At 44.1% G+C, this 16157-nt stretch overlaps 1 protein-coding gene across 3 annotated transcripts in view; it reads right to left on the bottom strand.

The window, feature by feature from the left end:
* Positions 1 to 13187: 13187 nt before the first annotated feature.
* LOC135642399 (DEAD-box ATP-dependent RNA helicase 57-like) overlaps positions 13188 to 16157 on the bottom strand; it is a 47821-nt gene continuing 44851 nt past the window's right edge. For 2 of the 3 annotated variants that reach the window (XR_010497964.1, XR_010497965.1), the window contains exons 8-13: positions 15667 to 15861; positions 15491 to 15581; positions 14941 to 15063; positions 14599 to 14749; positions 13528 to 13793; positions 13208 to 13448 (exon numbers count right to left, since the gene is read on the bottom strand). Coding sequence is in view for 1 of the 3 variants with exons in the window: in XM_065158526.1 (XP_065014598.1) it covers positions 13588 to 13793; positions 14599 to 14749; positions 14941 to 15063; positions 15491 to 15581; positions 15667 to 15861 (766 nt within the window). In the remaining 2 variants the exon portion in view is untranslated. Of the gene's footprint in view, positions 13449 to 13527; positions 13794 to 14598; positions 14750 to 14940; positions 15064 to 15490; positions 15582 to 15666; positions 15862 to 16157 lie in introns of all 3 variants that reach the window. The other variant, XM_065158526.1, reaches the window with a different exon arrangement.

Here is a 16157-nt window from a genome sequence, read left to right as displayed (position 1 = left end):
TGTTTTGGATAATAAATCTTGAATACTTTCTTTGTGACAGAAAGAGATCGGAAGGTGTGAATGTAGCCTTTACACTCAGAAAGTAGTTTAGGGGTCCTAGATCTTTGAGTGAGAATCGATCTGCCAACTATTTGATGAATACTTGGATTTCTTCAAGGTTGTTGCCTGTGACAATGATGTCATCCACATAGACCAAAATATAAATTGTGTTGCTATGGTGGTATCTCAAAAATAACGAGAAATCAGATTTGGAGTTGAGAAAGCCAATTGAAGTTAGAAAAAAGCCAAGTTCAGTGTACCAAGCTCTTGGAGCCTGACGAAGTCCATAAATAGATTTTCAAAGTTTGCAAACATGCCTTGGATATTGAGGATGAGTGAAACTAGGACGTTGTTGCGTAAAAACATCTTCAGTTAGAGTCCCATGTAAAAAGACATTATTAATGTCCAATTGGCGTAATTACCAACCCTTAGTGGTGGCGAGACTCAAGATAAGTCTGATTGTAGTGGGCTTAACAACGAGACTAAATGTCTTAGTGAAATCAACTCCAGGTCTTTGATGAAACCCTTTGGTGATGAGGCGTGCCTTATATCGGGCAATAGAGCCATCGAGGTTCCGCTTAACTCAAAAAACCCACTTACACCCAATGATGTTTTATGTATAATGAAAGAGTACTAGATCCCATATTGAGTTATGGAGGAGGGCATTATATTCCTCACACATGGTGGTACGCCAATGCGAAATTTTTTGGGCTTGAGTGAAGGTGGTGGGTTCAACGGTGGTGGATTAGGAATTCACGATAGCATGAAGATTAAGGACCTGATGCGGTTTGAAAATACCACTTTTAGAGCGTGTGGTCATAGGGTGGTTGGAGACTATGGGACCGTGAGACTGTGTTGTTGGAAGAAGGGGTTGAGAGTCATTGACACAGTGTCACGGACAAACTTCTCAACAAGACGTTGGATGTAATGCTTATGTGTGTCCGTGTCTTTTGGCATGTTCATGCCCTGTACAGAATGTAAAGGGGCGGCCGAAGGCTTATAAGTCCCATTTTAGTTGGGTTGGTGGCCTCTTTAGGCTTGTAAATAAAGGTTGTGTCATGTGGACACGTGAGAGAGCTTTTCGGTCTGTAATGGACCATTTTACCCTTTGTTGTGCCACTGTTCAGAGCTTGTAAAGTCTGTTTGTAATTTGCATTGTCTATGAAGTGTTTTTCGGACATGTTTGCTTGTGGATCCTGATTGAGGCGTTCTCTTTTGCCTGTTCTCTCTTTTGTTGGTCCTAAGGGACAATGGGAGTCTTCGGGGAGGCTGACCTTTGCGGACGGACACGCAAGGGTGCCGCACGACTTAGGCAAAATCAGCTAAGTCCGTGTCATATGGTATCAGAGCGGGACAAGCACTCATAGAAACACTTAGCATGCAAACGTGGGGGACCTAGCGGGACTGCGTTGAGGGCAGTCAGCACACGCGCGACCGTTTGAGGGAAAACGGGCATGGAGATGTAGGGAAAAGAGTCGCTCAGAGGAGCGGGCATCTGAGATTGGCATTCAGAGGAATGGCCAACCCTTCGCGCAAGAGGCACCACGAGAACAGGCAAGCTTGGAAGAATTTGGAGCGCACAAAGGTTGGGATGGCTGAGTTTGAGCTACGGCTCAACGTTGACAACTATACTTGATGGTGCTCTAGGCAAGCGAGGCGCTTGGTAAGAATGAGACCATCCAAGGTGGAATGAGTTGCTCAACGACCAAAAGAGTTATGCAAAGCTCACAGAGGTGAGGGGAATTGCTAACTCGAAGAATTTGGTACTCATGCATGGGCTTGTATGCGGACGACAGAATGTTCGTGGCCATCCCAAGGCGGCCGAGACTCGGCGCCATGGAGCATTGAAACTTTCTCTTCGGCATGTGAAGGATACGTCCGTAGGAGGATGAAGTGTGCAACGAGTTCAGCATGTTGCTAGGCCTTGAGGGGTGCAGCGGTGGCTGTATTGACGTGGAGGCGCAATCTAGCAAGTGCGTTTGCAAGAGGCAGAACAATGCACAGTTTGTTCAGCAGATCGGAGTAGTCCAAGGGGATGGTGGTCTCCGAAACGAAGAGAGATGTTGCTCCAATGGGACAGTTATCCAGGAGGGATAAGTCTCAGCTCTCCAGAGGGAGAATCATGTGAGACGGACTTCACATGTTGAGGAGTACTCCACGAAGCTCGATGGACTGAGCAAGCGGCAAGGAGTTGTCGCATGATCTCGCTCGAGAGAATGCATTGGTGGATGCATTGCGAGATCAAGTGGGGGAGCGACCTTAAGCAACTTAAATGAAGGCACACTTGGAGTCTATGTGGAGATCGGACTCAAGGGAGGGCTGACCCGTGGAATGGTGGGCGCGAGGGCCACCATCGACTCAATGCAGAAACGAGGAGCGGAGCAACTTGGGTGTAACTTGGCGAAGTACCCAAGCCGCATGAAGGAAGCCAGCATAGAAGTTGGAACATGGAGCAGAGGCACAGTGCTTTCCTTAGACAGAGGTCAAGGACATGAACTCTTGCAGAGGCAAGAGTGGGATCATGTTGTTCCATGGGTCTTTCTTTCTGACGGAGCGGACTCATCTTGCATGGTGCCAAAGACGAAGGGAGCTTCGGGGCACATGCACCTTATCTCGGAGGAGCATTTGATGAAGGAACTAAGGCGACTCAATTTGCGGAGGCGAAGTTGAGTTCAGAAGGCCTTAGCACGGGGCAAGAGGACGCAGAGGCGGGTACTCTTGAAGAATATGCCACAGTGTTGCCATTCGAGTTGCTAGGAAGGAAGCGGTGCGCAGCAGAGATTGTGCTGGTAGGGGCAGAGGCCCAGGATCCAGGCAATGGTGCACAAATTACAGCGAAGTCGGCGGACTTCGGGAGCTACTAGGCGACGGACTGTCCTAGAGCGGTGCTTCATCTAGGTGTGACCCAAGAGTGGGTGGATGAAGATCGATTGCCAAAGGAGCGAACAAAATCGAAGGTGGAAGAGACTCGGCGATGTATTGGCAGAGGCCACACATGGAGGGTTCACAATTTGAGTTTATTCCCCAAGGATCAGAATGCAATGGAGATGTCACCAGGAGGCGACATGGTGCAGCGGATCGTGGTGGAACAGTTCGTGGCAATGCGATACACACAACTCGTCCCGTGAGGGATGTGATCATATGGAGGTATGATCGGGAGCTACTGGGAGCTCCGCTTCGGTGAACAACACGACGGCAAGAAGGGCTATGGATTCAAGGAGTGAAGGCCATGGTACCGCAGAGGCGGGTCTTCCGGGCGTGCACCGAATTTTGCATCGGATGAAAACCTTGGTCATCAGCATATGGGGGCTGGGTTCCACCAAGGGAAAAGTTCGAATGCAAGTACTAGTGAGTTCCATGGGAGGGACTTGATCATGCAGAGGTATGATCGAAGCAGCTGGAGAGTTGGACTGCTCCAGAGCTCATATTCGCTTAAGGGAGCCCGGCAAGTCAGAGGACAAGGCCGAGTAAGCGAACGTTGCTACCAAGGAAGCTATGGAGAACAGAATCGGTGCAAACCCTACAATGCGATGGCAGAGGCCATGCATGGGAGTGCAGTCTGTCTTTCCATCGACCAGAAGGAGCTGCTTGGAGAACACAGAGGTGTTGAAGCAGGGGGTCGAAAGGGGCGAGGAAGCGACGACGAGTCCAGAGGGACTTAGCTACCCAAAATCAAGCATCAGTTAGAATGGAGGTGGACTCAGAGGAGGGCCACGGAGACATGTCTACTGATCGTGAAGAAAAGGGATGCAGATGCGAGGCGACGGATAGTAGGGCCATGGGCATTGCAGCGCCATGGTACCGCAGAGGCGGGACTTCCGTGCAAGTCATTGATCCCTTGCTCTCACGGAGGGAGAGCGTTTGGTCGTGAAAGGGGCCGAGGAGGTGGAGCATGCAGAGGCAATCTCCAAGTACCGGGACAAGGCTGAAGGGCAGAGGCCGAGGAACTTCGTAAGACCGGTGTCAGTGTGCTTCTCATCAAGACAGCCGTAAGTGAAGGACTTCGGGTCATGTAAGAGTGCACGACCAAGGAACGAAGCTGGCAGTACGCGGTGCTGTACCTTTGCTACTCAGTGGAGTAGGCGGCAGGGTTGATGGAGAAGACGGTACAATCCCAGAGGCGACCTCATCTATCAGAGAATTACTCCAAGTTGGGGTGGAAACTTCCTGCATTCCAGAAGTTCAATGGCTTTGAGAAGGTGAATCACAGTAACTAACTCAATGCAAGGAGTGCAAACACTTCAAGTGCTTCAGAAGTGTGAGCAAAGAGCAGGCGAAGGCCAGTAACCAGCTCGATGCATGAAGTACAACCTCGAGGAGGCGGGCGAAGTCAAGTAACCTTTGCCTTCTCAACTCTTAAGAGAATGGGCGAAACCGAGTACCCCAATTCTCTTATCTATCCAGCAGAGGAGCTCTGCACAAGTTCAAAGACCCTTCGAAGATAATGGAAGACAATAGTTGTCAAATCCTCACCAACGGTGATCAGTGCTACTGAGAGTAGATTGTCCGCTTCATTTCCCAACGAAATGCCAATCGAAAGCGGAAGTGATGCGAACCTACTTGGATATGACAACTAACTGAAAGAAGAGTCAATGAGCAGATTTTGTGGAGGAAGGACCCAAAATTTCAGAAGTTTGCGAGGCGATGCTCGTTAAAGCTCCAACAAGCATCCACCCAGTTCAAGCAGCATGTGGAAATTTTGAGAGACTGGCGCAGTAAGGATGGTCTTTTCCTTCATTTGGTGGATCCGCAGGAATCAACGAGGATCAACACAACTCAGCCAACCCCACACCAGAGTCAGAGTCATTGGCGAGTTGAAGCCGCATGGCGGATCAAAGGTTCGACTACTCAAAAACAGCAGCGGAGAGCAGCTGGGAGCCAGGAGGCGCATTGCAGCTGGAGCAGAAGATTGAAGACTCAGCAAAGGCGAAGAGTTGCAGTGTTCACAAAGGCTTCGACGAGGACGTCGAAGGGATAAGTGGGGGAGAATGTCACGGACAAACTTCTCAACAAGACGTTGGATGTAATGCTTATGTGTGTCCGTGTCTTTTGGCATGTTCATGCCCTGTACAGAATGTAAAGGGGCAGCCGAAGGCTTATAAGTCCCATTTTAGTTGGGTTGGTGGCCTCTTTAGGCTTGTAAATAAAGGTTGTGTCATGTGGACACGTGAGAGAGCTTTTCGGTCTGTAATGGACCATTTTACCCTTTGTTGTGCCACTGTTCAGAGCTTGTAAAGTCTGTTTGTAATTTGCATTGTCTATGAAGTGTTTTTCGGACATGTTTGCTTGTGGATCCCGATTGAGGCGTTCTCTTTTGCCTGTTCTCTCTTTTGTTGGTCCTAAGGGACAATGGGAGTCTTCGGGGAGGCTGACCTTTGCGGACGGACACGCAAGGGTGCCGCACGACTTAGGCAAAACCAGTTAAGTCCGTGTCAACAGGGCGGGTCAAGTGAGGTACGTTAGGGTCACTTGGCCGAGAAGGAGGTAAAGATAACAGTTGTGATCCTGAACCAAGCACCCCAATAGTCGGAGAAGAGAGAAGTGGAGTAGGAATGGGTAATTGCTGAACCGGAGGAGTGGAATAATGTGGATCATGAGAGGAGGAACTGGATGATGTTATGGGAGGCTCATCCGGTTGGATCGGAGGTATACCTCAATGAGAAATAGTTAATGAGGTGGTCTGCATGGTAGGAGAGGTATGGTTATGAAAAGGAAAGACAGACTCAAAAAAAATAACATGACACGATATAAAAATTTTGAGCGTGGAGATTATAGCAGCGGAAAGCATTATGTTTAAGAGAGTAACTTATAAAAATGCAAGGATTAGATCGTGATGTTAATTTGTGAGAGGCATAGGGACGCAACCATGAATAACATGGACAATCAAATACTCTAAGTTTATGAAGGTTTGGGGGTTTGTGAAATAGTGTGTCAAAGAGGGACTGGTATTGTAGGACTAGCGTAGGCATGCTATTTATAAGGTAGACGACAGTTTGAAAGGTTGCCGTCCAAAAGTTTGAAAGCATGGAAGCTTGATGGAGAAGTGTGAGCCCAGTTTCCACTATATGCCGATGTTTGCATTCGGTGGAGCCAACAAGTTGAGGAGTATGCGGGCGAGACTTAAGGTGTTGGAAACCACAAGCTAAGAGATAGGAAGTTAGGGCTTGATATTCATCACCAACATCAGAGTAAACCATTTTGATGGTAGATTGAAAGTGATTTTCGATCAACTTTCGAAAAGTGGGAAAGATGGTTGAAACGTCAGATTTATGGTGAAGAGGATATAACTATGTGTACTTAGTGAAGTGATCTACAAAAATGACATAAAATCTAAATTTATCAAAAGACAGGATAGGGGCAGGGCCCCAAACATCAGTATAAATAATTTCAAATGGTTTAGAGGTGAAAATGAAAGATGAGCCAAATGGTTATAGATGACTTTTATTACTGAGACATGCATCACAATGCGATATAGAACTATATGATTTAAAAATAGGAAGAGAGAAATGAGAAAGTAATTTTTGCTGAATAAGGGATGAGGGATGACCAAGACGACGATGCCACACATGTGGAGCCGCAACAGAAGAATGAATAGTGGGTTGGGTTATTTGTGGAGCTGACGGCCATTCATAAATGTTGCCTCTATTCAGGCCCTGAACTAAGAATGCCCTCATGCTCAAGTCCTTAACAAGAAAGAAATCAAGAAAAAAATCAATTGAAGTATTATTATTTTTATAAAATTAAGAAATATAAATGAGGTTGTGTTTAATATTAGGGGCGCATAAGACATCATCGAGTGTAAATGTGGTAGTATCAGAAGTAAGCGTTGTGGAACCAATATGAGTTATAGGAAGGCTTTTACCGTCACTGATGATGATATCTTCATCGCCACCCTAGGGATTGTGAAGAGACAAATTCTGAAGATCAGAGGTGATGTGATGGGAGGCTCTAGGGTCCACAATCCAGTTGGGCTGGCTAGTTGTCGGAGAATTGAGGAGATTTACTTAAGGCCAGTGTGATGGAGCAAGAAGACGGGGTCAAGACTGATAAACTTTAGCGGAGTGTCCGACTTTAACACACAATTGGCAGACAACCTATCGTTGTTGGCTTGAAGGGGCAGGATGCCAAGGCGGACGAGTATTGGAGTTGCCACTTTGTGAGAAATTATGATTCGAGGGATAAGAGGGGTGTTGCATAGGACTCATAGGATCAAGAGTACCTTTAGTGATGTTCGGAGGGTATTGGGTGTTCTTTCTCTTATACTTATAACTGACTTGAGCTATGATAGATGGTTCGGGCAGTTTATCCGCACGCTTTAAATACATCTTATAGTCAGTCAACTTGTCATAGAGTTCTTCAAAGGAGATTAGCGAGTCGTGTGCCCGAATTGCAGCTGCCAATTCCTTGTAGTCATCTCCAAGACCATTTAAGGTATGAATGATGATCTCCTCATCACATAGGGAATGATCTATCAAAGCCAAGTCATCGATAATAACGTTGATATTTTGTAGATAATCAGTGATAGTACTTTCCTCTTGTTTGGTCACCATCAGCTTGGATAGAAGATTGAGCTTGCGAGTATACGAATGATTCGCCAAGGTTATTTACAGTTTACACCATGCATCGGCAGCAGTCACATATGTAGAAATCAATGGAGCGACGGATCCAACAATTGAGGTTTGAATAGCGGAGGATGAGACGATCCTGACGTAGCCACAATTTGTGAGCCGGATTTGGTATAGGACTGGGTTCTCCGAGAATATTGATCATGGCTGGCGGACAACTGAAGGAGCCGTTAATGTAGCTGAGCAAGTCGTATCCAAATAAGAGATTAGAAAATTATGTTGGCCAGGATGCATAGTTGCCACCCTTTGGTAACTTGAAAGGTATTAACGTGGCAGCATTGATGGAGATAAGCCTTGTAGGAGAAGTGTTCACAGTCACTGCATAAACAGTAATAGGAATATCGGAAGAAGAAAATGAAGACATCCCAGACATTTTGTGGCGGTTTAAGCGATCTTTACAGAAGATGTAAAGATATAGGAGGGAGGCAGATTGATGCGCTGCTGAGGAGGTTACAACGATGCACTATAGAGGAGGCTACAGCGATGAGCGAGGAAGTTGTAGCGATGAGCGAGAAAGTTGCAGTGATGAGCGAGGAATCTGCAGCGATGAACTACAGAGGAGGCTGTAGCGACACACTGCAAAGGAGGTTGCGACGCACTTCAGAGGAGGCTGTAGCGATGCACGAGAAATCCGTAGTGATTAGCTCGAGAAATCTGTAGCGATTAGGTGAAAAAAATCTGTAGCGATTAGATGGAAAACTCTACAGTTGTTACAGTTGCTGAAGCTTGCCGCGGTAGTAAAAATTGCTGTAGCAGAGAAATTGCTGCGGTAGAGGGAAGCGACTGCAGATGGAAGTTGCAAGAACTGTAATCGTTCCTGCTGCCGCAGGAAGGCAATGATGGCTATGCGACAAGGATGGCGATAGCAGCTCTTCTCGCTCGAGCAAGATGCGAGAACGAGCAATTGCGAGAACGATGACCACCACGACAGTATAGGCGAGATTCTTGTGAGGGCGAGAGGTGACTAAGCGATCTCCGCCTTTGGAACAAGAAGCAACGACACTGGAGGAGAGGTAGGTAGCAACGCCAGAGGAGAGGTAAGCAAGCCACGTTTGGCAACGTAAAGGAACTATACACTAAGTGACAGAAGAAAACTACGATTGAGGCAACAATAGAAAAAGTGGCCACGTTTGGCAATGCTAAAGTTGGCTCGAGGTCATGCGGGTGTGAAGAATGGTTTTTACGAGTAAGAAAAAGGGTTATTGAACCAAACAAAACTTTTTAAGTCTAGTTCGATTCATTTATTTGAACCGGATGCTTGTCCGAAGTGCCCAATGCTTGGGTTTGAGTAAGCGCTCAAACGACGCCCCATTGAAGCACACCACTTGGTCCACACACAAGAAGCTCGAGCCTCGTTGCCACACCCAAGTGCCTAATTAAAGCTAATTAAAGCACTGCTTTTCTTCCTTCTGTTACACTTCTTAGCTCAATGTTCTAACTCAAAACATGATCTTAAAAATCTTAAGTTAGAAAAACATCTTCAGTTAGAGTCCCTTGTAAAAAGACATTATTAATGTCCAATTGGCGTAATTGCCAACCCTTAGTGGTGGCGAGACTCAAGATAAGTCTGATTGTAGTGGGCTTAACAACGAGACTAAATGTCTTAGTGAAATCAACTCCAGGTCTTTGATGAAACCCTTTGGTGACGAGGCGTGCCTTATATCGGGCAATAGAGCCATCGAGGTTCCGCTTAACTCAAAAAACCCACTTACACCCAATGATGTTTTATATATAATGAAAGAGTACTAGATCCCATATTGAGTTATGGAGGAGGGCATTATATTCCTCACACATGGTGGTACGCCAATGCGAAAATTTTTGGGCTTGAGTGAAGGTGGTGGGTTCAACGGTGGTGGATGAGGAATTCACGATACCATGAAGATTAAGGACCTGATGCGGTTTGAAAATACCACTTTTAGAGCGTGTGGTCATAGGGTGGTTGGAGACTATGGGACCGTGAGACTGTGTTGTTGGAAGAAGGGGTTGAGAGTCATTGACACAGGGCGGGTCAAGTGAGGTACGTTAGGGTCACTTGGCCGAGAAGGAGGTAAAGATAACAGTTGTGATCCTGAACCAAGCACCCCAATAGTCGGAGAAGAGAGAAGTGGAGTAGGAATGGGTAATTGCTGAACCGGAGGAGTGGAATAATGTGGATCATGAGAGGAGGAACTGGATGATGTTATGGGAGGCTCATCCGGTTGGATCGGAGGTATACCTCAATGAGAAATAGTTAATGAGGTGGTCTGCATGGTAGGAGAGGTATGGTTATGAAAAGGAAAGACATACTAAAAAAAAATAACATGACACGATATAAAAATTTTGAGCGTGGAGATTATAGCAGCGGAAAGCATTATGTTTAAGAGAGTAACTTATAAAATTGCAAGGATTAGATCGTGATGTTAATTTGTGAGAGGCATAGGGACGCAACCATGAATAACATGGACAATCAAATACTCTAAGTTTATGAAGGTTTGGGGGTTTGTGAAATAGTGTGTCAAAGAGGGACTGGTATTGTAGGACTAGCGTAGGCATGCTATTTATAAGGTAGACGACAGTTTGAAAGGTTGCCGTCCAAAAGTTTGAAAGCATGGAAGCTTGATGGAGAAGTGTGAGCCCAGTTTCCACTATATGCCGATGTTTGCATTCGGTGGAGCCAACAAGTTGAGGAGTATGCGGGCGAGACTTAAGGTGTTGGAAACCACAAGCTGAGAGATAGGAAGTTAGGGCTTGATATTCATCACCAACATCAGAGTAAACCATTTTGATGGTAGATTGAAAGTGATTTTCGATCAACTTTCGAAAAGTGGGAAAGATGGTTGAAACGTCAGATTTATGGTGAAGAGGATATAACTATGTGTACTTAGTGAAGTGATCTACAAAAATGACATAAAATCTAAATTTATCAAAAGACAGGATAGGGGCAGGGCCCCAAACATCAGTATAAATAATTTCAAATGGTTTAGAGGTGAAAATGAAAGATGAGCCAAATGGTTATCGATGACTTTTATTACTGAGACATGCATCACAATGCGATATAGAACTATATGATTTAAAAATAGGAAGAGAGAAATGAGAAAGTAATTTTTGCTGAATAAGGGATGAGGGATGACCAAGACGACGATGCCACACATGTGGAGCCGCAACAGAAGAATGAATAGTGGGTTGGGTTATTTGTGGAGCTGACGGCCATTCATAAATGTTGCCTCTATTCAGGCCCTGAACTAAGAATGCCCCCATGCTCAAGTCCTTAACAAGAAAGAAATCAAGAAAAAAATCAATTGAAGTATTATTATTTTTATAAAATTAAGAAATATAAATGAGGTTGCGTTTAATATTAGGGGCGCATAAGACATTATCGAGTGTAAATGTGGTAGTATCAGAAGTAAGCGTTGTGGAACCAATATGAGTTATAGGAAGGCTTTTACCGTCACTGATGATGATATCTTCATCGCCACCCTAGGGATTGTGAAGAGACAAATTCTGAAGATCAGAGGTGATGTGATGGGAGGCTCTAGGGTCCACAATCCAGTTGGGCTGGCTAGTTGTCGGAGAAGTGAGGAGATTTACTTGAGGCCAGTGTGATGGAGCAAGAAGACGGGGTCAAGACTGATAAACTTTAGCGGAGTGTCCGACTTTAACACACAATTGGCAGACAACCTATCGTTGTTGGCTTGAAGGGGCAGGATGCCAAGGCGGACGAGTATTGGAGTTGCCACTTTGTGAGAAATTATGATTAGAGGGATAAGAGGGGTGTTGCATAGGACTCATAGGATCAAGAGTACCTTTAGTGATGTTCGGAGGGTATTGGGTGTTCTTTCTCTTATACTTATAACTGACTTGAGCTGTGATAGATGGTTCGGGCAGTTTATCCGCACACTTTAAATACATCTTATAGTCAGTCAACTTGTCATAGAGTTCTTCAAAGGAGATTAGCGAGTCGCGTGCCCGAATTGCAGCTGCCAATTCCTTGTAGTCATCTCCAAGACCATTTAAGGTATGAATGATGATCTCCTCATCACATAGGGAATGATCTATCAAAGCCAAGTCATCGATAATAACGTTGATATTTTGTAGATAATCAGTGATAGTACTTTCCTCTTGTTTGGTCACCATCAGCTTGGATAGAAGATTGAGCTTGCGAGTATACGAATGATTCGCCAAGGTTATTTACAGTTTACACCATGCATCGGCAGCAGTCACATATGTAGAAATCAATGGAGCGACGGATCCAACAATTGAGGTTTGAATAGCGGAGGATGAGACGATCCTGACGCAGCCAAAATTTGTGAGCCGGATTTGGTATAGGACTGGGTTCTCCGAGAATATTGATCATGGCTGGCGGACAACTGAAGGAGCCGTTAATGTAGCTGAGCAAGTCGTATCCAAATAAGAGATTAGAAAATTATGTTGGCCAGGATGCATAGTTGCCACCCTTTGGTAACTTGAAAGGGATTAACGTGGCAGCATTGATGGAGATAAGCCTTGTAGGAGAAGTGTTCACAGTCACTACAGAAACAGTAATAGGAATATCAGAAGAAGAAAATGAAGACATCCCAGACATTTTGTGGCGGTTTAAGCGATCTTTACAGAAGATGTAAAGATATAGGAGGGAGGCAGATTGATGCGCTGCTGAGGAGGCTACAACGATGCACTATAGAGGAGGCTACAGCGATGAGCGAGGAAGTTGTAGTGATGAGCGAGAAAGTTGCAGTGATGAGCGAGGAAGCTGCAACGATGAACTACAGAGGAGGCTGTAGCGACACACTGCAGAGGAGGTTGCGACGCACTTCAGAGGAGGCTGTAGCGATGCACGAGAAATCCGTAGTGATTAGCTCGAGATATCTGTAGCGATTAGGTGAAAAAAATCTGTAGCGATTAGATGGAAAACTCTACAGTTGTTACAGTTGCTGAAGCTTGCCGCGGTAGTAAAAATTGCTGTAGCAGAGAAATTGCTGTGGTAGAGGGAAGCGACTGCAGATGGAAGTTGCAAGAACTGTAATCGTTCCTGCTGCCGCAGGAAGGCAATGATGGCTATGCGACAAGGATGGCGATAGCAGCTCTTCTCGCTCGAGCAAGATGCGAGAACGAGCAATTGCGAGAACGATGACCACCACGACAGTATAGGCAAGATTCTTGTGAGGGCGAGAGGTGACTAAGCGATCTCCGCCTTTGGAACAAGAAGCAACGACACTGGAGGAGAGGTAAGTAGCAACGCCAGAGGAGAGGTAAGCAAGCCACGTTTGGCAACGTAAAGGAACTATACACTAAGTGACAGAAGAAAACTACGATTGAGGCAACAATAGAAAAAGTGGCCACGTTTGGCAATGCTAAAGTTGGCTCGAGGTCATGCGGGTGTGAAGAATGGTTTTTACGAGTAAGAAAAAGGGTTATTGAACCAAACAAAACTTTTTAAGTCTAGTTCGATTCATTTATTTGAACCGGATGCTTGTCCGAAGTGCCCAATGCTTGGGTTTGAGTAAGCGCTCAAACGACGCCCCATTGAAGCACACCACTTGGTCCACACACAAGAAGCTCGAGCCTCGTTGCCACACCCAAGTGCCTAATTAAAGCTAATTAAAGCACTGCTTTTCTTCCTTCTGTTACACTTCTTAGCTCAATGTTCTAACTCAAAACACGATCTTAAAAATCTTAAGTTATGAAGTACATATAAACATTTTTATCAGTCCTGTTTGAAGCCTGTTTCCCTGAATCGCAATCTTCGTCCGCAAACTCAGTGTTGGCATTGAAGGGTCAAAATGCTGATGAAAACTACAGCAGTAGACTCTGTAATAAACAACACTGTCAATCAGATTTTACAAACAGAAGATTAACCAAGTCACGTGTGAATAGATTGAAATCCAACCTCCGGAAGGATGGGAGCAATGAACCTGATGCTTTAGAACATACTGCAGCATTTCTTTTACTAGGCACTGTCATCGGGAATGGTTGATATCGAGTCTCTCTGTGGTCGGTGCTTTCTTTTTCTGAGCTTAGGCAAAGCTAGAATCCAGGAAAGAACCTCACAGCCGGATGCTGCCATCACATTGGCTATGTTCCTCAGAAAAGGCTTATCCTCTTCAGTGAAGAATGTTACAGCTTCTCCGGGTCTTCCAGCTCGTCCAGATCGACCTGAAGATTGAGAAAGAAGATACTATAAACTTAGAACAATAGGAGAAACTAGGTAGAAGAACACAAGGCATAAGATTGGGAAAAGAAGAGCTTTAGAATCTGGATAGACAAATTTTAGAAAAGCATAAGATTGGGAAAAGAAAAGCATTAGAATCTGGAAAGACAATCACAAGGCATGAAGCCTGAGTGTGCATCTGCATAAAGATCATCAACAGTAGAAACTAGGTAGAAGATGCAAAAGTTAATTGAATTTTGGGCATGGTACTATTATTTTAAGGTTCATAAACGTGTCATCCAATCATGAATTCGTATTTGCTTATTGGTAAGACTTAACTTTATTCATCTGTTTATTCTCATCAAGATGATAACATCCAATCCTAATCCAAAGTTCTGAATCTGCATTGCCTTCTGTATTAGGATCCATTCCCAACCTGAGTTTGCATGACCTGGTATGCTAGTCCCAAACCTTACCTCTACTATTGACCCTCTCCCTCTCTCTGCAGGATGGTTGATTATTAGCATCAATTGAAAATATTACTCTTCATATTATAGAACTCAATTTTGCCAAGATCGGACCATACCGGCCAATATTTACTGGTCTGAGCATTAACCTAGTCCTCGCTACCCCAGAAGATTAGTACCACAATATATTCCAGCATACCATGTGTCAGTATGCTGGCATGGATCGGAACCGTGCTGGTCCATTTAGAGAAGCCAGATAAATTTTCAAGCATGAAGCCAAAACAATTTGCTGATTACAAAAAGGTTATACTACAACTAGTAAGGAAAAAGTTTAGCTGCATACCAATTCTATGAATATATGCTGCAGCTGATTCAGGAAAATCATAGTTGATCACACAGTTGATCCCCTTAAAATCCATACCCCGAGAAACAACATCAGTTGCTATCAGAACCCATGTCTTGCCCGATCTGAAGTTATCAACTGCATCTTCTCGCTATAACAATAAAAGAAAAGTTATGATTAGGGAAATGATGTGTATGAAGGACAATTGTAAATGTTAAATTAAGATGACTGTTCAACCAAAATCTGAGTGTTGCAATAAGCAATTTTTCTAATGTTCTGAAGAAAAGATCCACAAAAGTCAATTAGCCAGTTTTCTTAACAATCAACTGCACAAATGCTAACCTGCTGCTGGGAAAGGTCTGCATGAATAACATCAACTTTTATGTCATCAAATGTTAATTCCTTGTAAAGTTCCTTCGCTCTTTCTTTGCTTTGAACAAACACTAGCACTGGAGGATTCAGACTCTATTGGTAAAAATTACAGAGATGTTAGTCAAACCTTAGCTAGTAATCCAGCAGAAAAAAAGAACAACTCTGAATCAAGCAAAGAAGCCCAAGCGCATCATATACTATTTTTGAGTAACCACAGTGAAGTTCAGTGAATCAAAGTTTAAATGAATTGCTGTATGAGAAAAAGAGAGTGCTCAATGTTTTAAAAATTGTTAAATAAATCTAAATTGCTACTAATAACAATATTATTAGGGAGCCTCGAACTGCTGTTTAAACAATTTCAATTGTATTAGTGCACTACACTGACATATTTATATTCATAATATAGAAAGGATATCCATCATTAAAAAGGAATAAGATATCATTCCTGTTCTGCTTGACAGACAGGCATATTTGATTAATCATATGGATTTAATGTGCTATATAAAGATATCAGTTGTACCTCCGAAAAGCTTTGACGAATAGCAAGCAATTTCCCTTTTTCACTACCAGCAAAAACAAGCTTTTGCTTAATCATCTCGGAGGCAGAATTTCTGTCAAAAGTTGTTCTGTTAGAGATGTATCATCTGAATAAGAAACTGGGAAGTTCATAGTGTAAATACTATTCTACATGCATACTTTCTACCAATGATGATTCGAACTGCATCAACCATAACTGTGCTTGCAAGTTTTTCAACAGTTTCAGGCAAAGTCGCACTGAACAGTGTACGTACTACAGTAGTTTTTGAACAGGCTTTGACCACAGAATCAATTTGTTCTACAAAACCTAGCTCGAAAAGCTTATCAGCTTCATCCAAGACAAGATATTTAACCCTGCACAAAGCAAATACTAAATGAGATATGCAGGACCATTAATAAAAATTCTTGCACTTTATACACCACTTATTACATAAAATGCTGAATGCTATGGATACAAACTCAATATGACAACATATTTATGTGTTTATAATATCTATAATACTTCCATGCAAGGAGTTTAATTTCAAATGATACCGCTCGTACCAGGCGATACGTATCAGTCCGCCAGCAGACCGATGCGCGGACCGCCTACTACCGGGCGGTACCGTTAATTGGGACTGTTTCCATCCTGTTACCACACGAAATCGATT

The sequence above is a fragment of the Musa acuminata genome, chromosome BXJ3-7, assembly GCF_036884655.1.
Source record: "Musa acuminata AAA Group cultivar baxijiao chromosome BXJ3-7, Cavendish_Baxijiao_AAA, whole genome shotgun sequence".
Classification (NCBI taxonomy): domain Eukaryota; kingdom Viridiplantae; phylum Streptophyta; class Magnoliopsida; order Zingiberales; family Musaceae; genus Musa; species Musa acuminata.
Note: the sequence above shows the minus strand (reverse complement) of the source record. Positions and strands in the feature narration are given on the sequence as shown.